At 43.7% G+C, this 22,756-nt stretch overlaps 1 protein-coding gene across 1 annotated transcript in view; it reads left to right on the forward strand.

The window, feature by feature from the left end:
• Positions 1–18,403: 18,403 nt before the first annotated feature.
• The window catches only part of LOC109923728 (aquaporin FA-CHIP-like), a 43,884-nt gene continuing 39,531 nt past the window's right edge, over positions 18,404–22,756 (forward strand). Inside the window, exon 1 of the mRNA XM_048614690.1 lies at positions 18,404–18,783. Within this exon, the coding sequence (XP_048470647.1) occupies positions 18,412–18,783 (372 nt within the window). The 5' untranslated portion in view covers positions 18,404–18,411. The remainder of the gene's footprint in view (positions 18,784–22,756) is intronic.

Below are 22,756 nucleotides of genomic sequence, written 5' to 3' on the forward strand. Positions count from 1 at the left end.
CCCCTTCTTCATCTCCTCCACCTCCCACCCGCTCCTCTCCCCCTTCTGTCCCCCACTCCGTCTCCCCCTCTCCCCCTCACTCCCCCATTCCCTCCCCTCTCTCCATCCCACCTCCCTCCCATCACCTTTCCTTTCCCTACCTCCCCTCCATTCCCCCTTCCTTCCCCCTCTCCTCCCATCTCACCCTTTTCCTCCTCTGTTCCCCTCCATAATCTTTACCCTTCTTCTCCTCCCACCTCCCCCCTTCTCTTGCCCTGACATCTCTTAGCAGCTATCTTTATTGGTATGTTTTGCTTCTTTCTAGATAAGTGTGCTTCCTCCATGCTGGACAAGCTTCCTTTCCTTTTATGTAAAGTTTCTACATAATATTTATCTTGTCCTTTGGCCTTAATATTTCTGTTGGTTCTTCTGAAAATACTTCTTCTTTTTTCCTAATCTGTTGTTCATACTTGACCTGGAATGTTTTTCAGTATAATGCAAAGCCTCATCTGTTCTCCCATTAATATGCTTCAGCTAATAATTGATAATCTGAGTTTCTGCATGTGTCAATAGCTTTCTTGAGAGCAACTTTCTCCTCTCTCAGCAGATGGCCTTTTGTGCAGTATCTGTTATGTTGGTAGAATACTTGCTGATTTTTCATAATTTTTATTATTATCCTTTTAGCAATTTTGGTTTGGAGTTGTGATTTGGGGATTCTGAGCTGAAGATGACTTGTACACTTTGTGAAACAACTTGTGGTAAAAGGAAAAGAGCAGACCAAACCAGCTTTTGTTTGTGAGGCCTGGACTGGATGTTAATTGCAGACTGATCCTTGATTTAAAGAGCTCCTACAGACAAAGCGGCACAGGAAGAACTTGTGTTTAAACGGGATAGCAGAAGTTGGCAATTAACAAGGTCCTGGGAACTGGTTCTGGCAAGTTTGGAAGACACCCTAGGTTCAAGCTGATAGTAGATGTTAATTGGTAATTGAGGTGTCAGGAAGAGACAGTCAGTCCATTTGGGCAGGATTATAGTTGAAGTTGTTTTTTTGAATTATGTTTTCTGTGAAGATGAGTTTGGCAGCTGGTGACACAACATGCAGATTTGAAAGGTCCCTGCCAATCTCCCTCACCAGCTTTCAAAGCCCAAACTGTAGAAAGCTGAGTTAAAAGCATTATAACCTTTACCTGAGTGAACCAAAAATGTGATCCTGGTCAATGTTTCCAGAAAAGTGACCAAGGAATACACATCTCTGCCTGTGAAACAATGCATCCTGAAAACCATTTGAGTAATCTGGCCAGTTTATTATTTTCTTTTATTTATCACTTAACTATGTTTGTCTATCTGCCTACCTTTTGTGTGAATGGGAGCTGAGAACAAATGTTTCAGATTTAAAGCACAGTCATTAATTAGATTACCTTGTTTAACTTTTCTCTGCTAAATATGTTGTATTTTTAATAAGTTTGTAGGTCTTTTGCTTGAGGTACAAAGCCAGTGTCTGGAATTAATTATTCACAAAGTCTGGGACTGGTTATTCAAAAGTCTGGTTAGGAACTGTTAGAGTAATTATTGAAGGTTTTCAAAGAATTTAGTTTTACTGAGTTGCAAATACAGAGGTAGAAGGCTGGATTTGGTTTAGCTGTCTGCATGTTTGTCATAACAATGTCTAAGGCAATCAAATCTCTAAGATCATATTTCAATCACGCAAACTCACAGAACACAGCTAGATGCATTAGTGCAATCAATAATTTCCCACTCCCCTTGAACTCTGAAGTTGAATAAACACCATTTATAAGTAACATTAATATAACATTAAAGTTTCTCATCAAAATCTCTCCTGTCTGGATTTTCTGTTCCTAAGATATAGGCTACAGCACAGCTTGCAGCACTGATACCGGGTTTGCTATTCTTATTGGCTCAGATGTTTGAATTCATTATTTAGCTACTTCATAGTTTTGCTATCAAAAGGAGTAAAAATTTCAATTCTGTCCTGTGCCTCCTTTCATTTCCACAGCAGCAGACAGTAGAAAATGCACAGCTATTTTGAATCACCCTGAAATTCAAAGTTACAGACTGTTGTTTTGTTATACTTCTTCCTCGCTGTACTTTACAGTAGCTAGCTTTCTTCTATCCACGAAAATCTACATATTTTCATCCATATAATTTCCTGAAACCATGTTTCAATAATGTGGCTAATGGCTGCCACAAACTACACACAAAGGTAGAGGTCACATGTCTATGGCAGATCAGCCTGTACATTAAGTCCAACTGCATTTTGCCAAACTAACTGGAAAGTTATCATTCTATCGATTACTCAATTAGATGAATTTTGATTGCAATTACTAAATTAGGTAAGTGTTGAAAGAAATTTAAAATAAAAATATGACTCATAAGAATCTTCTTCCGGATCACTGCAAGCAGCAGCCTAGAGGTTAGTCATTAATCCTTAAAGATTTTGCAATGAGTCCCAGGGAGGTTAACAACATTAAATCAGTGTGAATCACCTTGGATGTTTGACTTTGTTAAACCAATATCTAAATTATAGTTTGTTGGTCACTATAACTCAAACATAGAGGATGATTAATTTAATTCTTACTTCTTGCATGAATTGCCGACCTTTGTGTTTAAATATGGAAGATTTCAGACTAGGAACTGCACTATAAACATTATTTGACACATTCCGGGGCAGAAAAATAGAGACACTTGGCCGATTTCAAAAGCAGCAGAGAATGCAAGTGTGCATTAATGGAAAGTTTTTGAATGGTTGAAGCATATTTGAGGGAAAAGGCTATTCCCTCAGATTCACAATTCCCATAGAGACAGGCCCAGTGAAACTATCATTTGAGGACTACCCAGTGAAACTGTCTCTCAGTGGGACTCTTGTGATGCCATCCCTTGGGGAATTCCTGGTGAAACCATCTCTCAGGGCATCCCCCGTGATACTATCCTTTTAGGTGAGACTCCAGTGAAACCACTTCTTGCCAAGCCTCCAGTGGAAACATTCTTCCGTGAGCCTCCAGTTAAAGAATCACAGGAGAGATGGTTGATGTCACCTGGCGCTGCAGAAGCCTCAGTTGGTGAGCAATCCATAACAGCATTATTAGATTTAGATTTATTATTGTCACTTGTACCTAGTTACATTGAAAAGTGTATCATGTTGCCACATTCCGGTGCCACCTTGGATTACAGAATAAACTACTGAATAAATTGTACATATGGTAAAATAGTGAATAAGTTGATGTTAAGTTGATATTACTAAAATTGAAACAGCTTCAAATGTTCATAGATCCACTTCTGTAGCCTTCACCCTCTCTGCTCCTCCATTTGCTGCCATCCAACGTTGTCCCCAAGGTCTAGGCAATATGCTCCTTTCCTGCCACCACTGGCACTATTGCTTTCTGTGTCCACTACCTCCGAGCTCGAGACAGCCATGCTGTGCAGATCCCGCACCTCCTCCAAAACTGGACAACAACTGATGGGGTCCTGACTTGTCTTTCAGTACTGCCACACGAGATGGAACAGGGGTGGAGATATATGGGCCACAGGGCCTCCTGCAGGAGAGCATCAGGAGGAGGACCCAGTACAATCAAAACCAAAAAATACATGACCGAGCTGGAAAGACACCGAAGGAGCAGTCCGGATTTGGCTGGACCCAGGGCACGGGGAGCTGAATGTTGCGATCTCCACCACCACCATGTTGGAGGACATATCAGGCATCAATCATTATCCAACACTGGTCCATCACTCAACTATTGCAACATTTAAACCTCTAAAATTGATTTAACTTCCATTTATTTACCAAATAGCATTATGAAATGTTTCTCTGAACAATGGTTGTTCTAACTGCGATCAGTTTAACTAGTCACTGTTTTTCCTCAGACGAAAAGTTAATGGTTAATCTGAAAACAGTTAGAGTTACGCATGAATATTAATGCGGTTCGTTTGTTTGCCAGTGAACTAATTATTGAATTCATTTGGCTACTTATTAAACCTCAATTGATCTCTTTATTACTTCCTTGATTAAATTTGATCACGATTCATTTACTAATGTCTTAACTCCAACATGTGCATTTCCTGCTCTTTTGCTGCTTTCCATAAGTGCCATAAGCAAAGATCCATTGATAAATCTATTTTTTTTGCATGATAGGACTAAACACTTATTTTTGTAATTAAATTAGTTGACCTATCACTTGTTTTTTCTGCCCAGTTATTTTTTGCAAATGCCTTATCTCACTATCCAGCATCCTCATCTTTGGCATTGTATTATCCATTTCTATTCCTACATTGAACTTTGGTCAGTTATTAATCTGCATTCATTCTGCATTTTTAATACTGGTTATTTGTCACATTCCATTTCCCAGAACCAAATGAACCAAAGTTATTTTTATGCTTGACGAAAACCATCAGTTTCAGATTCCCCAGCAAGACCCAGACCAACCAAATCTGGACATGTATTTCCCTCTGCCCATCTACCATAACTGGAGAAAGGCAGGGTTTATTATATTAGCTTGAAGTTTAAGTAGTTTTTCTGTTAAATGACTCTCAAAGTCCAGTTTGGTTCAAGAGAATTAAAGGTTGTATAGGCTGAAATAATCTTTGGCTGATGAGAACATTAGCAATGAATAAAGAGATTATATCATAGAAAGTAGGAGTGGAAGTTTGCCATTCAGCCCTTCCAGTCTGCTCCACCATTCATTATGATTATCTGATCATCAACTCAGTACCCTCTTCCCACTTTCACCCCATACCCTTTCATCCCTTTAAGCCTAAAAACTGTACGTAACTCCTTCTTAAAAACATTCAATGTTTTGTCCTCAACTACTTTCTGTGGTAGTAAATTCCAGATGCTCACCACTCTCTGGATGAAGAAATTTCTTCTCATCTCAGTCCTAAATGACCTGTACCCTTCAACTGTGTTTCTTGGTTCTCAGTTCCCCAGTCAATAGGAACATCCTTCTTGTGTTTTACCTGTCATAGGTTTCTATGAGATGCACCCTCATTGTTCTCAATTCTAGTGAGTATTATTCTGACTGACCCAGTCCATTTTTACATGTGAGTCTTGCCAACACAGGAATCAGTCTGATAAACCTTGGTTGCACTTCCTCCCTAGCCATCTTCCATATAAGGAGAGCAAAAGTGCACACAATATTCCAGATGTAGCCTCACCAAAGTCCTGTACAATTGTAGCAAGATATCTCTGCTCCTGTATTCGAATTTGTTACTCCAGACTGGAAGTAGTACCTGCCCAAGATAGACAACAGATGTGAATTATCAGCTAAGGGCAATTGTGTTACAAATTCTGACCCTTATATTGCAAGAATAGGACTGGCAAATCAGAGAATGAGAAATGTGAATTTAGAAATATGTGGTTTCTAAGTGGCAGAGTTGGGAAGCAAGAAAAGTGGATATAGAATTGATACTCAAAATTCATTGTTTGTTGGGATCCTGGGGTTAGAGACATATAATGTGCTTGATTCCCTTCTGTGCCATAGTGTCCCTATAAACTGCCTTTTTCTCATGGAATGTGGACACTACTGTCTGGGCTAGCATTTACTACCCATTCCTCATTGCCCTGGAGAAGTTGGTGGTGACCTGCCTTCTTGAACTGCTACAGTGCATGGATAATAGGGTCACCCACAGAGTTGCTTGATGTTAATATAATCATTGTTAATAATTGCCACTTTATGTTTAATATCTATCATGTTATTGATTTTCTTCCCAATTATTTTAAGAATTTTATAAACATATAAATTAGAAGAATGCCTCACTTTTAAAAACTTTTCCAAATCTTCAGAAAGTGCCACATAACCTCATTAGGGCATTTAGAATTAGAGTTAGAATTGGATTTACTGTCATGTGTACTCAAGTACAGGAATACTGGAGTACTGTGAAAGTGCACAAAGTCACCATTCTCTGGTGCCATCGTAGGTGCAAAACAAGAATTTTAAATAAAAACACACCAAAAGCAGAAATAAAAGAAACAGAGGCAAAGAAGGGCAGCGTGGTGGCTCAGTGTTTAATGCTGCTGCCGCACAGCACCACGGACCTGGGTTCAATTCCAGCCTCGGGCAACTGCCTGTGCGGAGTTTGTACATTCTCCCCATGTCTGCGTGGGTTTCCTCCGGGTGCTCCGGTTTCCTCCCACAGTCCAAAGATGTGCAGGGTAGGTGGATTGGCCATGCTAAATTGCCTGCAGTGTTCAGGGACGTGTAGATCAGGTGGGTTAGACATGGGGAAATGCAGGGGTAAGGGAATGAGTCTGGATGGGATGCTTTTCAGAGGGATGGTGTGGACTTGTTGGGCCGAATGGGCTGTTTCCACACTGTAGGGATTCTATGATTTAGAAAGGAAAATGTCCAGATCTTAAAGTCCTATCTCAAACCCAGGCCTAGCCACAGCCTGGAGTTTCGGTAAGCCTGCAGTTCCTGCTGCTGCTGCTGTACTCCTTGATCACTGGAGGAAACGTGTTTGTAGCTGTCAATACTCCCTCCAGTCTCCAGGAGGACCTTTGTTGCTGCGGCCGCCACCATCCCCAGTCGCCAGGAGTAGCCGCGTCCTTTCTACCGTTGCTGCCTCCGATTGCTGGAGAAGCTGTGTCCATAACCTGGAATATGTTCGGGAGGCTACAGTCATTCCGCGCATGGCCCACTCATGCTGCCGTGCCAATGCCTACGATAACCCCACCACAGAAATCTTTAAAGAAAATAAGAGGAAGAAAAGGTCAAAAGTAAAAAGAAGAAAGCAGACAGAAGCAGTTGAGCGTCAGGCTCAGGAGCCCGAATGCAGCATTGCTACTCCACCGCCATCTTTACATCATGTCTTTAACATAGTAAAGCAAAAACAGGAAAGTTATCAGGCACTAAACAGATGCCAAAAGCTTCAGAAATAATTATTTATTTTTTAAGGCATATGGGTGTCAATGGCAAGATCAACATTTGTGGCTGTTACTATTCTCTAAATGCTTTTGGACTGAGCTGCTTACTAGGCCATTACAGAGGGCAATTAACACATTGCTGTGGGACTGGAGTCACATGTAGGCCAGACCAGATCAGGATGGCAGATTTCCTTCTCTTAAGGACTTCAGAGACCCAGATTGGTTTTTACAAAAATGACTGATAATTTCATAGTCACCAATTTTGAGACTAACTTTTAATTACGCATTTTTCTATTAGTTGAATTAAAATTGCACCATCTGCCATGAGTTGTGCGCCTGACACTCTTCCATATCCCTAAAGCAATAGCCTGAATGTCTGGATTACTCATCCAGGGATATTATCACCATATCACCATCTCCCCATACAACTGCAAATCTTCAAATATCTTTCGCAAACCTGACAAATCCCTCAAACATTCTCCTCCAATGCAAACATTTAACCACATCCACAAGCCATCACAAACCCCAGTAACCCCTTAAAACATCCTCAAATCTGAACAAATCTCCCTAATACTTCAGAAACGTTCATACACCTTTACAAACATTCACAAGGCTTCATAATCCTTCACAAATCTTTAATAAAACATCATAAATATTCAAAAGCCTGTGTAATCATTCACACTCTTTAAATAGCTACATATTTCTTTATATACTTTCACATTGCTTCACTATCCTCATAAACCTTGAACAATCCCTTTATAAATCTTCACAAAAGCTTTCAAATTCATCAGACAAACCTTCACACAATTTTGCAAATCATAAATAATCCTCCATAACAAAACTTCAGCACTCTTCATATTCACACACCCTTAAGGCTTAAAACACCTTCAAATACTTTTACATACGTTCAGAAACACTCCTGGTTAAAACATTGTGAACACATTCGCAATCCTGCAGAAGCATTCATGCAACTTCTAAACCATTGCACACATTAACAACCCTCTCACACAGAAAACAATATATACAACTCCACAAACTTTAACAAGCCTTCAACAAAAAACACACTGTTGGAAACATTCACATAGCTGCCTAATCTTGCAGTGGGAAGATTGCCTCAACTTTTTACAATTTATATCACTGACTTAGATGCATGGTCATTAAATTTATGGATGACAACAAGATAGGTTGGAATGCAAATTGATATAGGGAGGTTGAGTAAATGGGTGAAAATCAGAGTCATTGAGAGTGAATCATAGCATTTTTACAGAATGCAGCATCATGTCTGTACTGACCATCAAATATCCATCCATTCTAATCGCTATTTCCAGAATTTGGTCCTTAGCCTTGAGTTTCAAGTGTTCATCTAAATGCTATTTAAATGTCTTGAGCGTTCCCACTTCTATCAACACTGTGAGTTCCAGTTACCCACAACCCTCTAGGTGTAAAACAAATTTCTCAAATCCCCTCTAAAGGTTATAAAGGAATGGATAAGATTTTTAGCAGCAGCTGAGCTAAGACAAGTTCAGAGTGAGAAATTGGCAGTTTTAGTGATTGCTTGGAAGCTCAACTCTGAGCCAAAAATGACATGTGAGCACTCTGGTAATTAGCCTCAAACAGTTGCCAGGGAAACAAATGGAGTCAGTGGTTAGGGAATGGTGTTTGGAGGAAATTTCTGCTGATACATTATAGGATATCAAAAAAACAGGGTGATAATTTAGCAAGCAAGGTGGTGCTGAGGTAGAGGTGTCGGCAGCATACATGTGAAAACAACACTTCACTTTTATAAGAACATAAGAAAGAGGAGAACAAGTAGACCATTGGGCCCATCAAATCTATGCTCAGAGCGGGAATTGCAAAGAAAATTAAAATGACAGGAGGCAGGAAGCTCAGTTGCAGTGAGATGGTTCCTCTTGAATGCCCAAATTGAAAAACATATAGAACATAGAACATAGAACAGTACAGCATAGTACAGGCCCTTCGGCCCACAATGTTGTGTCGACCTATTATCGTACTAAGATCAAAAAGAATGGGCAGATGCTCCAGGAAGGCCTAAACCATTCCCAGCCACCACCACCCTCTTCTACTTGGCCAAGTTTGTCTTCACCCTCAACAACTTATTTTTTAACTACTCTCATTTTCTTCAGGTCAGAGGGATGGCCATGGGCACCTGCATGGGCCCCAGTTATGCCTGTTGCTTCATGGGGTACATGGAACATTCCTTGTTGCAGTCCTATTCTGGCCCCCACCCACAACCCTTTCTCTGATTTATCAATGATATCATCAGTGCTGCTTCCCTCTCTCGTCCGGAATTGGAGAAGTTCATCGAATTCACTTCTAATTTCCACCCTGCCCTCACTTTCACCTGGTCTATCTGACTCCTCCTTTCCCTTCCTCGACATCTCTGTTTCCATTTCTGGGATAAACTGGCCACTAATATCCACTATAAACCCACCGACTCCCACAGCTACCTGGATTATACACCCTTGCACCCTGCTTCCTGTAAAGACTCCATCCCATTCTCTCAGTTCCTCCGTCTCCATCGCATATGTTCAAATGAGGCCAACTTCAACAAGGGAGCCTCCGAAATGTCCACCTTCTTCCTCAACTGAGGATTGCCCAGGACCGTTGTCAGCAGGGCCCTCAACCAGGTCCAACCCGTCTCCCGCACTTCTGCCCTCACCCCTTCTCTTCCCTCCCACAACAATAATAGGGTTCCTTTTGTCCTTACCTACTATCCCACCAGCATCCACATCCAGAAGATCACCAGGTGCCATTTCCGCCACCTCCAGCAAGATGCCACCACCAGAAAAATATTCCCCTCCCTTCCCCTGTCCATCTTCCACAGGGACCGTTCCCTCTGGGACACTCTGGTCCACTCTTCCCACTCCCAACACATTCCCACAGCCCCACGGCACCTTCCCCTGCAATTGGCGAAGGTGCAACACCTGCCCATTTACCTCCTCCCTCCCCAGTAACGAAGGGCCTAAGCATATCTTCCAGGTGAAGCAACACTTCACCTGCAGAGTTAGTAAGAACTGCCGATGCTGGAGTCAGAGATAACACAGTGTGGAGCTGGAGGAGCACAGCAGGCCAGGCAGCATCAGAGGAGTGGGAAAGTTGACATTTCGGATCAGGACCCTTCTTCAGAAATGGGGGAGGAAGGTCTGAAAAAGAGAGGAGAAGAGGTGGGGCTGGAGAAGGTGGGTGGTGTGGTGATAGGTGAGTACAGGTCGGCAGTGGTGGGGATTGGTCAGTGAGGTGGGGTGCACGGATAGGTGGGAGAGAAGATGGACAGGTTGTGTCAGGTCAAGGAGGCGGGGATGAGAGGGAGGGTTGGTCATGGGATGAGGCCGGGGATGGGGAGATTATAAAGTCCATATTGGGACCATTGCGTTGTAGGCTGCCAAGGTGGAATATGAAATGCTGCTCCTCCATTTTGCGTGTGGTGTCATTGTGACACTGGAGGAGGCCCAGGATGGACATGTCACCCAGGGAGTGGGAGGAGGAGTTGAAATGGTTCGCGACCGGAAGGTGTTGTCATTTGTCGCGAACACAGTGCAAATGATCTACAAAACATTCTCTGAGCCTCCATTAGGTCTGACCAATGTAGAGGAGGCCACATCAGGAGCAGGAGATGCAACAGACCATATTAGCGGATGTGCAAGTGAACATCTGTCTGATGCGAAAGGTTTTTTTGGTTCCGTGGATAGAGGTGAGGGGGTAGGTGCAGGGGCAGGTGTAGCACTTCCTGCAGTTGCAGGGAAAGATGCCGGGGGTGGTGGGGCTAGTGGGGAGTGTGGAGCAGACGAGGGAGTCGCGGAGACAGCGGTCCCTACAGAAGGCAGATTGGGGTGGGGAGGGAAATATATCCTTGGTAGTGGGGTCAGATTGCACGTGGCGGGAGTGGCAGAGAATGATACATTGAATCCGGAGGTTAGTGGGATGATACATGAGGACAAGGAGGATTCTGTCTTTGTTTTTGTTGCGGGGAACAGATATGAGGGCAGAGATGTTGAAAACGCAAGAGATGCGGTCGAGAGCATTTTCGACTACTGAAGGGGAAATGTTGCAGTCCTTGAAATAAGAGGACATCTGGGATGTTCGGGAGTGGAACCCCCATCTTGGGAGCAGACGCGGCGGAGGGGGAGGAATTGGGAATAGGGGATCGCATTCTTTCACCTGCACTTCCCAAAATCTAGTCTACTGCATTCGCTGCTCATAATATGGTCTCCTCTACACTGGGGAAACGAAGCATAGACTGGGTGACCCCTTCACTGACTATCTACGGTCTGCTCACAAAAAAGACCCTCAGCTTCCAGTTGCCTACCACGTTAACACACCACCCTGTTTCCTGGCCAACATCTGTCTATTAGGCTTGCCGCAGTTTTCCAGTGAAGTTCAGTGCAAACTGGCAGAACAACATCTCATTTTCCGCTTGGGGTCCCTGCAACCCTCCAGACACAATATTGAGTTCATTAATTTTAGGGCCTAAACTCTCCCATGTCCTAGCCCCCTACCCCACACACCAGGCCTTGTGATCACAAAGCCTGCCATTACACACTACCTATGGTCAGTCACTAACAGTTCCCATTAACAGCTAACAAGGTGTGGAGCTGGATGAACACTGCAGGTCAGGCAGCATCAGAGAGGCAGGAAAGCTGACATTTCAGGTCTGGACCCTTCTTCAGAAAAAAGGGTCCAGACCTGAAACATCAGTTTTCCTGCTCCTCTGATGCTGCTTGGCCTGCTGTATTCATCCAGCCCCACACTCTGTCATCTCAGACTCCAGCATCGGCAGTTCCTACTATCCCATTAACAGCTATTCACTCCCCTGGCCAGATCGTTATCAACTGCTTTGTCTGTCCAACTGGTCTTCTCCCTGTGGGCTCTATTCCCACCTATTGTTTACTCCCTACCCCCTCCCCCTTGCTATCTTCTGCATATAAACCAATCTTTTCCTAGCTACAAAAACAGAAGTTGCTGGAAAAGCTCAGCAGGTCTGGCAGCATCTGTGAAGAAAAATCAAAGTTAAATTTTCAGGCCCAGTGACCCTTTCCAGCTACCATCAGTTCTTCATAGACTTCATAGAATCCCTACAGTGTGCAAGCAGGCCATTCGGCCCATTGAGTCCACGCCGACCCTCCGCAGACCCACCCAGACCCACCCCTTAGCCTATCCCTGTATTTCCCACCCTAGACACTATGGGCAATTTAGCATGGCCAGTTCCCTAAGTTCTGAGGAAGAGTCACCGGACCTGAAACGTTAACTCTGTTTTTTTCTTCACAGAAGCTGCCAGGTCTGCTGAGCTATTCCAGCAACTTCTGTTTTTATTCCTGATCTACAGAATCTGCAGTTCTTTTGGGTTTTTTTAGGGTTTAGAGGGATAAGGACCAAATGCGGGCAATTGAAACTAGCTGAGTGGGCACCATGGTCAGCATGGACTGGTTTGGGCCAAAGGGCCTGTTTCCATGCTGTATTACTCTATGACTATGTAACAGAGTGCAGCAAGTTCAAGAAGAGGAATTTAGAGTGTATGAGGGGAGCAGCGAAACCTGAACTGCTGATGTCATGTTGCCAGTGTTCAATGAAAAGTTCAAGAGAAGCCGGAGTGAGAGGTAAAAGAGTCAGTCTACTGTCCGTGGGATGGGACACCTCGCCAATAAAGTGAAGGAGGCAGGAGAAGAGCTCAACATCACATTGAGTTTGATACCTCTGGAGACAGGGAAGAAGCTATAGCTTTTGCAAAGGACTGATTGTCTCCTCTCTGAGTATTCTGTGCATCAAGTCTACCTGCCAAGGCTAATACTTGAAACAGAGGCATAGCATCAGAGGCAATCAAAGAAGAAGGGTCCAGAGGAGGGTCAATCCATATGAGTTGTTGGATTCCAACACTCCGGAAAGGAAAATAGAAAGATTTTTGGCAAAGTGCAGCTTAAGGATGAACTCCAAATCAGGCCATTTTTGAAATTAAGTGAATCGGTATTGTTAAAGAAAAAGGTAAGAATTTGCGATGCACGGTAGCTTAGTGGTTATCACTGCTGCCTCACAGTGCCAGGGACCCAGATTCGAAACCAACTCAGGTGACTGTGCGGAGTTTGTACATTCTCCCCATGTCTGCATGGGTTTCCTCCGGGTGCTGTGGTTTCCTCCCACAGTCTAAAGATGTGCAGGCGAGGTGGATTGGCCATGTTAAATTGCCCCATTGTGTTCAAAGATGTGTAGGTTAGGCGCACATGGAAAATACAGGATTGCCGGGATAGGTTGGAATGCTCTTTGGAGGGGCGGTGTGGACTTGTTAGGCCGAATGGCCTGTTTCCATACTCTGGAATACTACGATTCTATTGGTACATTGTACTGTGTATAGATCTCAGGATGGAAAAAAAACAGTCGTTTGAGGAATGCAGAATAACTTGGAAATATCTGTAATCAGGAGTGAATCTGAAGCATAGAACATGGAATTTCATTTGTGATCCATGTGGAATAAACCCAAGCCAGCAACAGTATCTGATCAAATCAGAAAGCAATGAAGGTGAACAAAGGAATGGAGACAAGTGGAAATCCACTGGGCAGAAATGCAGGATGTCTTCAAGGTGGGCACTGGAGTAGGAGAAAAACAGTGAGTTAACCACTTCGGACAGTGTGCACAGAATGATTGATGTGGTTTAACCATTGTTGATATGGCTTAACCAGAATGCAACAGCAGTCAGGAAATCAAAACTATGGAAGTTCAGTGCAGAGTCATAATCATACAGCATGAAAACAGATCCTTCAGTTCCAACTCATCCATGCCAACCAAGTTTCCTAAACTGAACTAAACTGAAATTGGGGGAGGGGGAATTACAACACTATTAGGCAAGAACTACGGAGCACCAATTGGGATCAGATGTTCTCCAGGAAAATGCACGACAGAAATGTAGAGGTTGTTTAGGGGGCAGTTGCTACAGCTACTGGGTGGGTTTGTCCCACTGAGGCAAGGAAAGGATGGTAAGGTGAAGGAACCTTGGATGACAAGACATGTGGAACACCTAGTCAAGAGGAAGAAGGAAGCTTACTTAAGGTTGAGGAAGCAAGGATCGGACAGGGCTCTAGAGGTCCACAAGGTAACCAGGAAGGAACTGAAGAATGGACTTAGGAGAGTTAGAAGTGGGTATGAGAAAACCTTGGCGGGTAGGATCAAGGAAAACCCCAAGGCTTTCTATACTTATGAACAAGAGGATGGCCACAGTGAGGGTAAGGCCAATCAGGGATAGTGGAGGGAACTTGTACGCAGAGGAGGTAGGGGAGGTCCTTAATGAATACTTTGCTTCAGTATTCACCAGTGAGAGGGACCTTTGACGTTAGTGAGGACAGCATGAAATAGGGAGGCATGCTCAAACAGGTTGATGTTAGGAAGGAGGTTGTGCTAGAAATTTTGAAAAACATGAGGATAGACAAGTCCCCTTGGCCAGATGGGCTATACCCAAGGTTACTATGGGAAGCGAGGGAAGAGATTGCTGCCCCCTTGGCAATGATCTTTGTGTCCTCACTGTCCACTGGACTATTACCAGAAGATTGGAGGGTGGCAAATGTCATTTCCTTGTTCAAGAAAGGGAATAGGGATAATCCTGGAAATTACAGACCAGTCAGTCTTACTTCTGTGGTGGGTAAATTATTGGAGAGGATTCTGAGAGATAGTATTTATGATTATTTGGAAAAGCACAGTTTGATTAGAAACAGTCAGCATGGCTTTGTGAGGGGCATCGATGAAACACATCGATGAAGGTAGAGCAGTGGACGTGGTATATATGGATTTTAGCAAGGCAATTGATAAGGTTCCACATGGTAGGCTCATTCAGAAAGTAAGGATGCATGGGATTCAGGGAAATTTGGCTGTCTGGATACAAAACTGGCTGTCCAATAGAAGACAGAGGGAGTTAATAGATGGAAAGTATTCAGCCTGGAGCTCGGTGACCAGTGGTGTTCTGCAGGGATCTGTTCTGGGACCTCTGCTCTTTGTGATCTTTATAAATGACTTGAATGAGGAAGTGGAAGGGTGGGTTAGTAAGTTTGCTGATAACATGAGGGTTGGTGGAGTTGTTGACAGCGTGGAGGGCTGTTGTAGGTTGCAACGGGACATTGACAGGATGCAGAGCTGGGCAAAGAAGTGGCAGATGGAATCCAACCCAGAAAAGTGTGAAGTGATTCATTTTGGAAGGTCAAATTTGAACACAGAATTCAGGGTTAATGGCAGGATTCTTGGCAGTGTGGAGGAACAGAGGGATCTTGGGGTCCACGTCCATAGATCCCTCAAAGTCGCTACCCAAGTTGATAGGGTTGTAAAGAAGGCGTGTGGTGTGTTGGCTTTCATTGGCAGGGGAATTGAGTTTAAGAGCCGTGAGGTTGTCTGGTGGGTCCACACTTGGAATATTGTGTTCAGTTCTGGTCACCTTATTACCTGAAAGGTGTGGAAGCTTTAGAGAGGGTGCAGAGGAGATTTACCAGGATGCTGCTTGGACTGGAGGGCAGGTCTTATGAGGAAAGGTTGAAGGAGCTAGGGCTCTTTTCATTGGAGCGAAGAAGGATCTGAGGTGACTTGATAGAGGTGTACAAGATGATGAGAGGCTTAAATAGAATGGAAACCCAGAGACTTTTTCCCAGGGCAGAAATGACTATTATGAGGGGGCATAATTTTAAGGTGACTGGAGGAAGGTATAGGGGAGATGTCAGAGGTAGTTTCTTCATACAGAGATTGGTGGGCATGTGGAATGCACTGCCAGCAGTCATAGTGGACTCAGATACTTTAGACTTTTAAGTGACTCTTGGATATGCACATGGAGGATAATGAAATGTAGAGTATGCAGTGATAGATTGATCTTAGTAGGATAACGGGTCGGTACAACATCGTGGACCGAAGGGCTTGTACTGTGCTGTACTGTTCTATGAACTAGTCTCATCTGCCTGCATTTGGCCCATATCCCTCCAAATCTTTCCTATCTGTACCTGTTCAAGTGTCCCTTAAATGTTGTACATGTACTTGCCTCTACCACTTCCTCTGTCAGCTCGTTCCATATACGCACCACCCTCTGTGAGAAAAATTTGCCCCTCAGGTCCCTTTTAAATCTTTTTCTTCGCACCTTAAACCTATGCCCTCTAGTTTTGGATTCCCCTACCCTGGAGAAAAGACATTGGCTGTTCAACTTATCAATGCCCTCCATGATTTTATAAACCTCTATAAGGTCACCTCTCAGCCTCCTATACTCCAGGGATAAAAGACCCAGCCTATCCAGCCTCTCCTTATAACTCAAATCCTTCAGTCTTGGTAACATCCTTGTAAATCTTTTTTGCACCCTTTCCAGTTCAAAACATCCTTTTTATAGCAGGGCAATACGCGATACCCCAAATATGACCTTACCAATGTATTGTAGAGCTGTAAAATGATGGTCCAATTCCTGTAGTCAGTACTCTGACTGATGAAAGCAAGTGTGCCAAATGCTTTCTTCACCATCCTGTCTACCTGTGAAGCCACTTTCAAGTACCCATGTACCTGAACCTCTAGCTCTCTCCGTTCAACAACATTCCTCAGGGCCTTAACATTAACTCTGTAAGTCCTGCACCAGTTTGTCTTGCCTTTGCCTCGGATACTTAGTGGTTCCAGTAAGCTTGAGGCAATTTGGCAGTCCAGTGTTTTAGTACAGTAAAACTTAATGTATCAATAAAGAAATACTGAATTTCGATCTGTGTTTTAATTTTTTAATGTAAATAAGACTAAGACATCACTGAATGGAGCTGTGAGTAATATTATTTATTCACACTAACACAAATCAATTTATCTGCAGTAAATATCTCCACCTTGAACCTCTTAAGCTGAATCACTGACAAGGGGAAGAAGGGGAAAATATCAGGGTAGTCTGTTCCACACTCTAATTACTCTGCAAAGAGCTCCAGGTTCAGAGCGGTGTTGGCATAATTGATAGCATACGGAGTGAGAGGAATATAAGCAACATAAAAACTGAGCAACAGCAGAAATCAATCTTGTTTAACATTACGATAGATTTGACACTTGTGAGGTAAAGGATAAAGACTGTAGGAAAAGTAACCAGAATATGGGCCCTAGCATGTTGGAGCAGGGAGCTGTCTAATATGGGGAGTGGGCAGAAGGAAGCGGAGGGGAAGTATGATGCAATAGTTGTTCAAGATTCAATTATTAGGGGAGAGATGACATCCTGTGTGAGCAGAATTGACCAACAACATTGGAAAGAGGAGAAAAGAGATCTTGTTGGAGACTACCAGAAATTAGAACTAAATTAAAAAAGCAGGATGTCAATCTCTGAATCATTTGAACCACAGGCAAATTGCCAAAGGGATAAGCAGATCAACAAATTGAGTATGTGGTCGAAAGAGCAGCTCATAAAAGGTGGGTTTGTTCTGTGAGACTGCAACATTAATACAGAACTAGCGTAGGAAGGAGCTGTACTGATGGGACAATTTCCACCTGGACTGTGCTGGGACCAGTCTTTGTGATAACAAGGTCTCTAAACTTGGAAGGAGGAGTGAGGTCTGAAAGCATAAAAAGTAGCTCAAAAAGAATTGTAAGAGAAGAGAGTAGAGTGACTGTTGGAAGTTGAGCTTTAGACTGTAGGGCAAACAGGAAAATGTGCCCCAGAAAGTGTCAAGCCTGTGCCTCGGAAATTTACAGCTCTGTAACCCAGTGAGTAACAGACTCTAATCCCAAGAAGTGACAGACCCAAAACCTAGAGAGTGACAGGTCCCTAACAGCAGTGACAGACCCTTACCTTCGAGAGTGACAGACCCCATCCCAGCATGTGACAGACCTAAACCCTAGACAGTGACAGGTCTCCAACCCCATTGAATGACAGGCCTGTACCCTATTAATGACAGGTCCCTACTCCTGTGAGTGACAAACCCATACCTTAGCAAGTGACAGACCCTACCCTAGTCAGTAACACCCATATCCTAAAGAGCTACTGGTCCCTACCCCAGTGAGTAACAAGCCCATACCCTAGACAGTGCCAAGTCCCTATCCCAATAAGCGACAGCTCCTATCCCAGAGAGTGATGTGCCCCTATCCCAGTGAGTGACATCCCTGTTACCGCAATGAGTGACAGGCCCCGTACCCCAGTGAGTGACAGGCCCCATACTCCAGTGAATGACAGGCCCCGTACCCCAGTGAGTGACAGGCCCCATACTCCAGTGAGTGACAGGCCCCGTACCCCAGTGAGTAACAGGTTCTCCAAGAGGGATTGCAGAAAATGAAATATGAAGAGTCCACTGTCTGTGGGTAATATCACAGAATGTGTTACTAGAAATTGTTGACAGAAAAACAGAAAATCAATGAAAATGGTAAAGTAAGCTCTCGTAATCTTCACACAGTTTTGAAAGATCCTCACAAACAGTGAATCAGAAACTGCAAGTGGAAAAATACCAGAAAGATTTTTTTTGAGTCCTTCAACTGCTGACCTTTAGGTTGTCCTCCTTTAAGTGGGCCCCTCCCAAGCAGCCAGCTACAAATAGCCAGAATTGGAGCTTTGTCCTCATCACTGGCTAGCCACAGCTCTGAGATGAAGCAGCTAAAGGAAGAACTGCAGAGTGAGTCATTCTGGAGAGCTCTCACTGCAGAATTCCTGGGTACTGCAGCCTTTGTGTTCTCCAGTGTGGGCTGTGCTCTGTCCTGGGCTGGAAACAATCCTGGCACTCTGCAGATAGCTCTGGGTTTTGGCCTGGGAGTGGCCACTGTCTCTGTTTTCACACAAGGAGTGAGTGGGGGTCATCTCAACCCTGCTGTCAGCTTTGCTTTGCTCCTCAGTCTGCGAATTAGCCCACTTCGGGCTGTACTCTACATGGCCATGCAAGGGCTCGGGGCAATCACAGCCTGTGCCCTACTGTATGCACTTACACCGCAAGATATCCGCGGAGAGCTGGGACTCAACAAGGTAAGTGAGCAGCCATAGATCGGGAGATGCATGTGTTCCCAAATACTGACAGATCTCATCACTAATCAGTTCTCAGTTCCAACTTCTATTCAACTCTCATCCTGAACTCATAATTGCCCTGAAACCCAACTCTGAATACCTCCTAACACAACTTAGTAGCAGCTCAGAAACTTAACTAATAACAGCTCCCAAACTCAGCTAGTGACCGCTGTAACCCATCCAACTAGTCACAGTTCTCCTACAGAACAAGTAATAGCTCTCAACAAGAAGTAGAGACGACACTCAAAGACAATTGGTAACTGCTCTCATCTCCAAACAATGACAGCTCTTATCTGAAAGTAGGAACTATAAGATCATAAGACGTAGGAGGAGAAATAAGCCATTCAGCCCATTGAGTCTGCTTTGCCATTCAATGAGATCATGGATGATCTGATAATTCCTTTTTTCTCTCTTAACCCCATAACCCTGATTCCGTTAATGATTAGAAATGTGTACCTCAGTTTTGAATATATGTAACTACCCAGTTTAACCACCCACCCTGCAGTAAAGAATTCCACTTATTGCCAACTAGAAACCTAACAAGTAAAAGCTCTTTTCCCAAAACTAGTAACTGCTGTCATCACTAACTTGTATCAGCTCTTGAACCCACATAGTGACAGCTCTGATCACCTACTTGTAACTGTTTCGATCCCTAACTATTGTCAGTTCTCAATCCCAACTAGTAACAGCTCTCAACTTCATCTCATGACAAGCCCTGCAAAAAAAGGAGACTGATACTGAGACTAACTGTCCAGAGTCTGGGATGTCATTGTCAATGCTGGACAAGGCTGTCATTCAGCAAATCACAAAAGTTTAAGGAAGGAAAGAGGAAGAGCAGGAGGGATAGAGAGAGGGGAGAGAATGGATTGGCACATGTGAGAGTTGTTTTACTGATGAACACCAAGTTTGAGTGTACAAAGTGTTTATGTTAAAAACATTGTTGAATCACAGAATGATAGAGTACAAAATAAGGCCATTTGGCCTATTCAATCTGTGCTATATGGTAAGTTTATCCAATTAATCACACCATCCTCTTTCTTCTCCAAAACTCTGTAATTGTGTCCTTCTAAATATTTAATCTGGTTTTCATTTGAATGTTACTTTTATATCAGTTTTCACTGTTTCAGAGAGTGCATTCCTGATTACTTATTGAAGTAAAACATGTTTCCTTAAGTTTGGTCCCTTTGACAGTAACCTTATAGACATTTCTGCTGTCAGTGGGAAAATATTCTGCAGGTTTACCCTATCAAAACTGTTCATGGTTTTGAATACCTCAACAAAACCTCTTCTTAACTTTCCATCAGGAGACTTTTGCAGGTTTCAGTGGTATTCCATGGAACTGGATTCCCTCTTCCCTGGTTACCAATCCAGTAAATCTTTTGTGCACTATCTCCGAATGTTGACAATACTTCCAAATGTGTGATGCTGTGAATTGCAACCCAACTGAGGCCTAATCTGTTTTCCTGTTGAATTTTCCATTCCCTGTGTGACAAGAGTAATGATGAGGAAGGCGACTAAATAGGGCAAAATTGAGAAAATCAGATTCTCGAGTCAAGAGAAATTCATGATTTTCCCCTCAAGCCTGAAATAGCAAGGTCCTAATCACCCCCTTGAGTGGTGGCTAGCTCATTTGCATACACTTGCAACTCAGTGAAATCCAAGCCATCATATTTACACTGCCCATCCAATTTTCCTTTCCTCCACCGAGAAGCTCAACAGTGCAAAATCTCGACAGTCAAAACAGAACAAGTATCTGGTCATTTGACCAGCAGTACCTGTTGCAGCTCATGGAATGTCCATGTGGACTGTCCAAGAGCAGGACCAGAAATGACAGGCCCAGAGCTACTGCTGGCCCAGGTACAGTGGCCGTGTTCCAGCCTCCAACCCAAATTCACTGGCCCCAGCCCAACCAGGGCGCTGGGCCCTCAAGAACACTGGGTCCATTGCTTATTGGGCCCTTATGTAATGCCACAACCGCCCAACTTCTCTTTACATGAAACTGCTTCTTCTGCATAAGGAGCTTCCATGATCAACGGATCACTCTTCCTGAACCCTTCATCCTCAGAACTCGGTATCAGCAATCCACTAAACTGACCACTTCATCATGCCTGCTCTCAGGCCAGCTCAACCACCACTTCAGTTCTTCAACCATCTACCTTGGTGCTAAGAGGTATCATTAGTTTTATAAGTGCACATGATCTTTAGCACTTATATGCTGGCAGTCTCTTCAGTTTAGCCTGCTTTTCAGGACAGAGAGAGAGAAACAGCTTCTGGTAGTGAGGACCATTTATCAGTATATGTATTAAACAGAAGGTGGACATGTTGACTTGTGGCACTGTGCTACATCAATGTCAGATTATAGCATATGCCAGCAGCTAACACAGTAAATACACTGCATGTGCTTCAAGCAAATAATAATGTCTGAATATCAAAGGGGAAGGGTTAGTGAGGTGAGGGTGGACTAGTCAGTTGGAGGTACTACCACAGTCAGTCAAAAGGTTTGATCCTACATGAGTCCAGGGACGCATATCTTTGCATCATGGGCATTGGACCACTGCAGTCAGTCCTGTAGGTCAAGTGCGCACAGTTCTGGGCTTACAGAGAGGCCAAATGGGGTGCTATTGAGGAGTCAGGGCCTTGGTTGGTAATATGGAGTCAATAATGGTCAGGGGGCAGTCCATGGAGTTCTGAGGAAAGCCGGAAATTCAAGTATGGGGGCAGGTCACTGTGATGGTGGGGGTGGGGGGCACAACTGCAGATGGAATGTGACCTCATAGTGAACAGAAAGGTCTTGGGAGCTCCAGGGAGGTGGGTGGCAGTGGTGGGTTCGAGCAGGTCACCCCACCCTCGAAATGGGGAAGTTGTAGAGACAACAAGGGAATTTCTGAGTTTAGATGGATGAGGGATCTCTTTGAAACTTGAGAAGCCTGGATAGAGTGGACATGGAGAAGATGTTTCCACTAGATTAAGATCTGAAGGCACTGCCTCAGAGTGAAGGGACAACCCTTTAGAACTAGAGTAGGAATTTCTTCAGCCAGAGGGTGGTTAATCCATGCAACTCCTTGCTGTGGAGTGCTGTAGAGGACAAATCATTGAGTGTATTTAAAACAGAGATAGGCTCTTAATTGGTAAGCAGATCAAGGGTTACAGGGAGAAGGCAGGAAAAAGGGGTCAAGAAACATATCAGCCATAATCAAATGGAGGAGCAGAGTCAATGGGCTGAATAGCCTAATTCTGTTTCTAGACCTTATGGTCTATTGTCTTACGGTCTCCTGGTCTCTGGAGGTAAAGTGGGCACATTAATAGTAATATACAGAGTCAACCAAAACAAGAGGAGGCTGCAAGATCATTGGGCCAGAGGACAGCAACAGAAAAAGGCCCAGGAAGAATGGGAGAATAATTATTCATCAAAGATTGGGCTTGCAAGGCATTCACAAAAACATTAAGTTGGAACCTCACCGCATTGGATCGAAAGTCAACTGCACAACAATTTCACAACATGGTTGTCACCCCACGAAAGTGAATAGAGTAAATTATTATTTGTTTGTTTGGGAGCAGAGTTACCAGTTTTGAGCCTTGCTAAGGGCAACTAGAAAAATCATGCCTCCACTAATTAAATTTTGTCTTCTACCTTCAATTTGCATTTCTTCATGAGGTCAATAATTGCCAAGGTTGGATTTATCATTAAAACCACCAATGGATTAAGCATTGAATGAACATGTGCAGCAACACAGCCTGTGCTTCTTCACTGCAATATGACAGGGCAACAGCTGCTTGTAACATACATGGTACTGTCTGTATATTCACAAGAGAAGAAGGTTGAGGTAGTAGTGAAGGAGTATTTTTCTGACTGGAGGTATGCGACCAATGGGTTCTGCAAGAATCAGTGCTGGGACCACAAGGTGTAGAGCTGGATGAACACAGCAGGCCAAGC

Source organism: Rhincodon typus, chromosome 30, assembly GCF_021869965.1.
Source record: "Rhincodon typus isolate 14 chromosome 30, sRhiTyp1.1, whole genome shotgun sequence".
Classification (NCBI taxonomy): Eukaryota; Metazoa; Chordata; class Chondrichthyes; order Orectolobiformes; family Rhincodontidae; genus Rhincodon; species Rhincodon typus.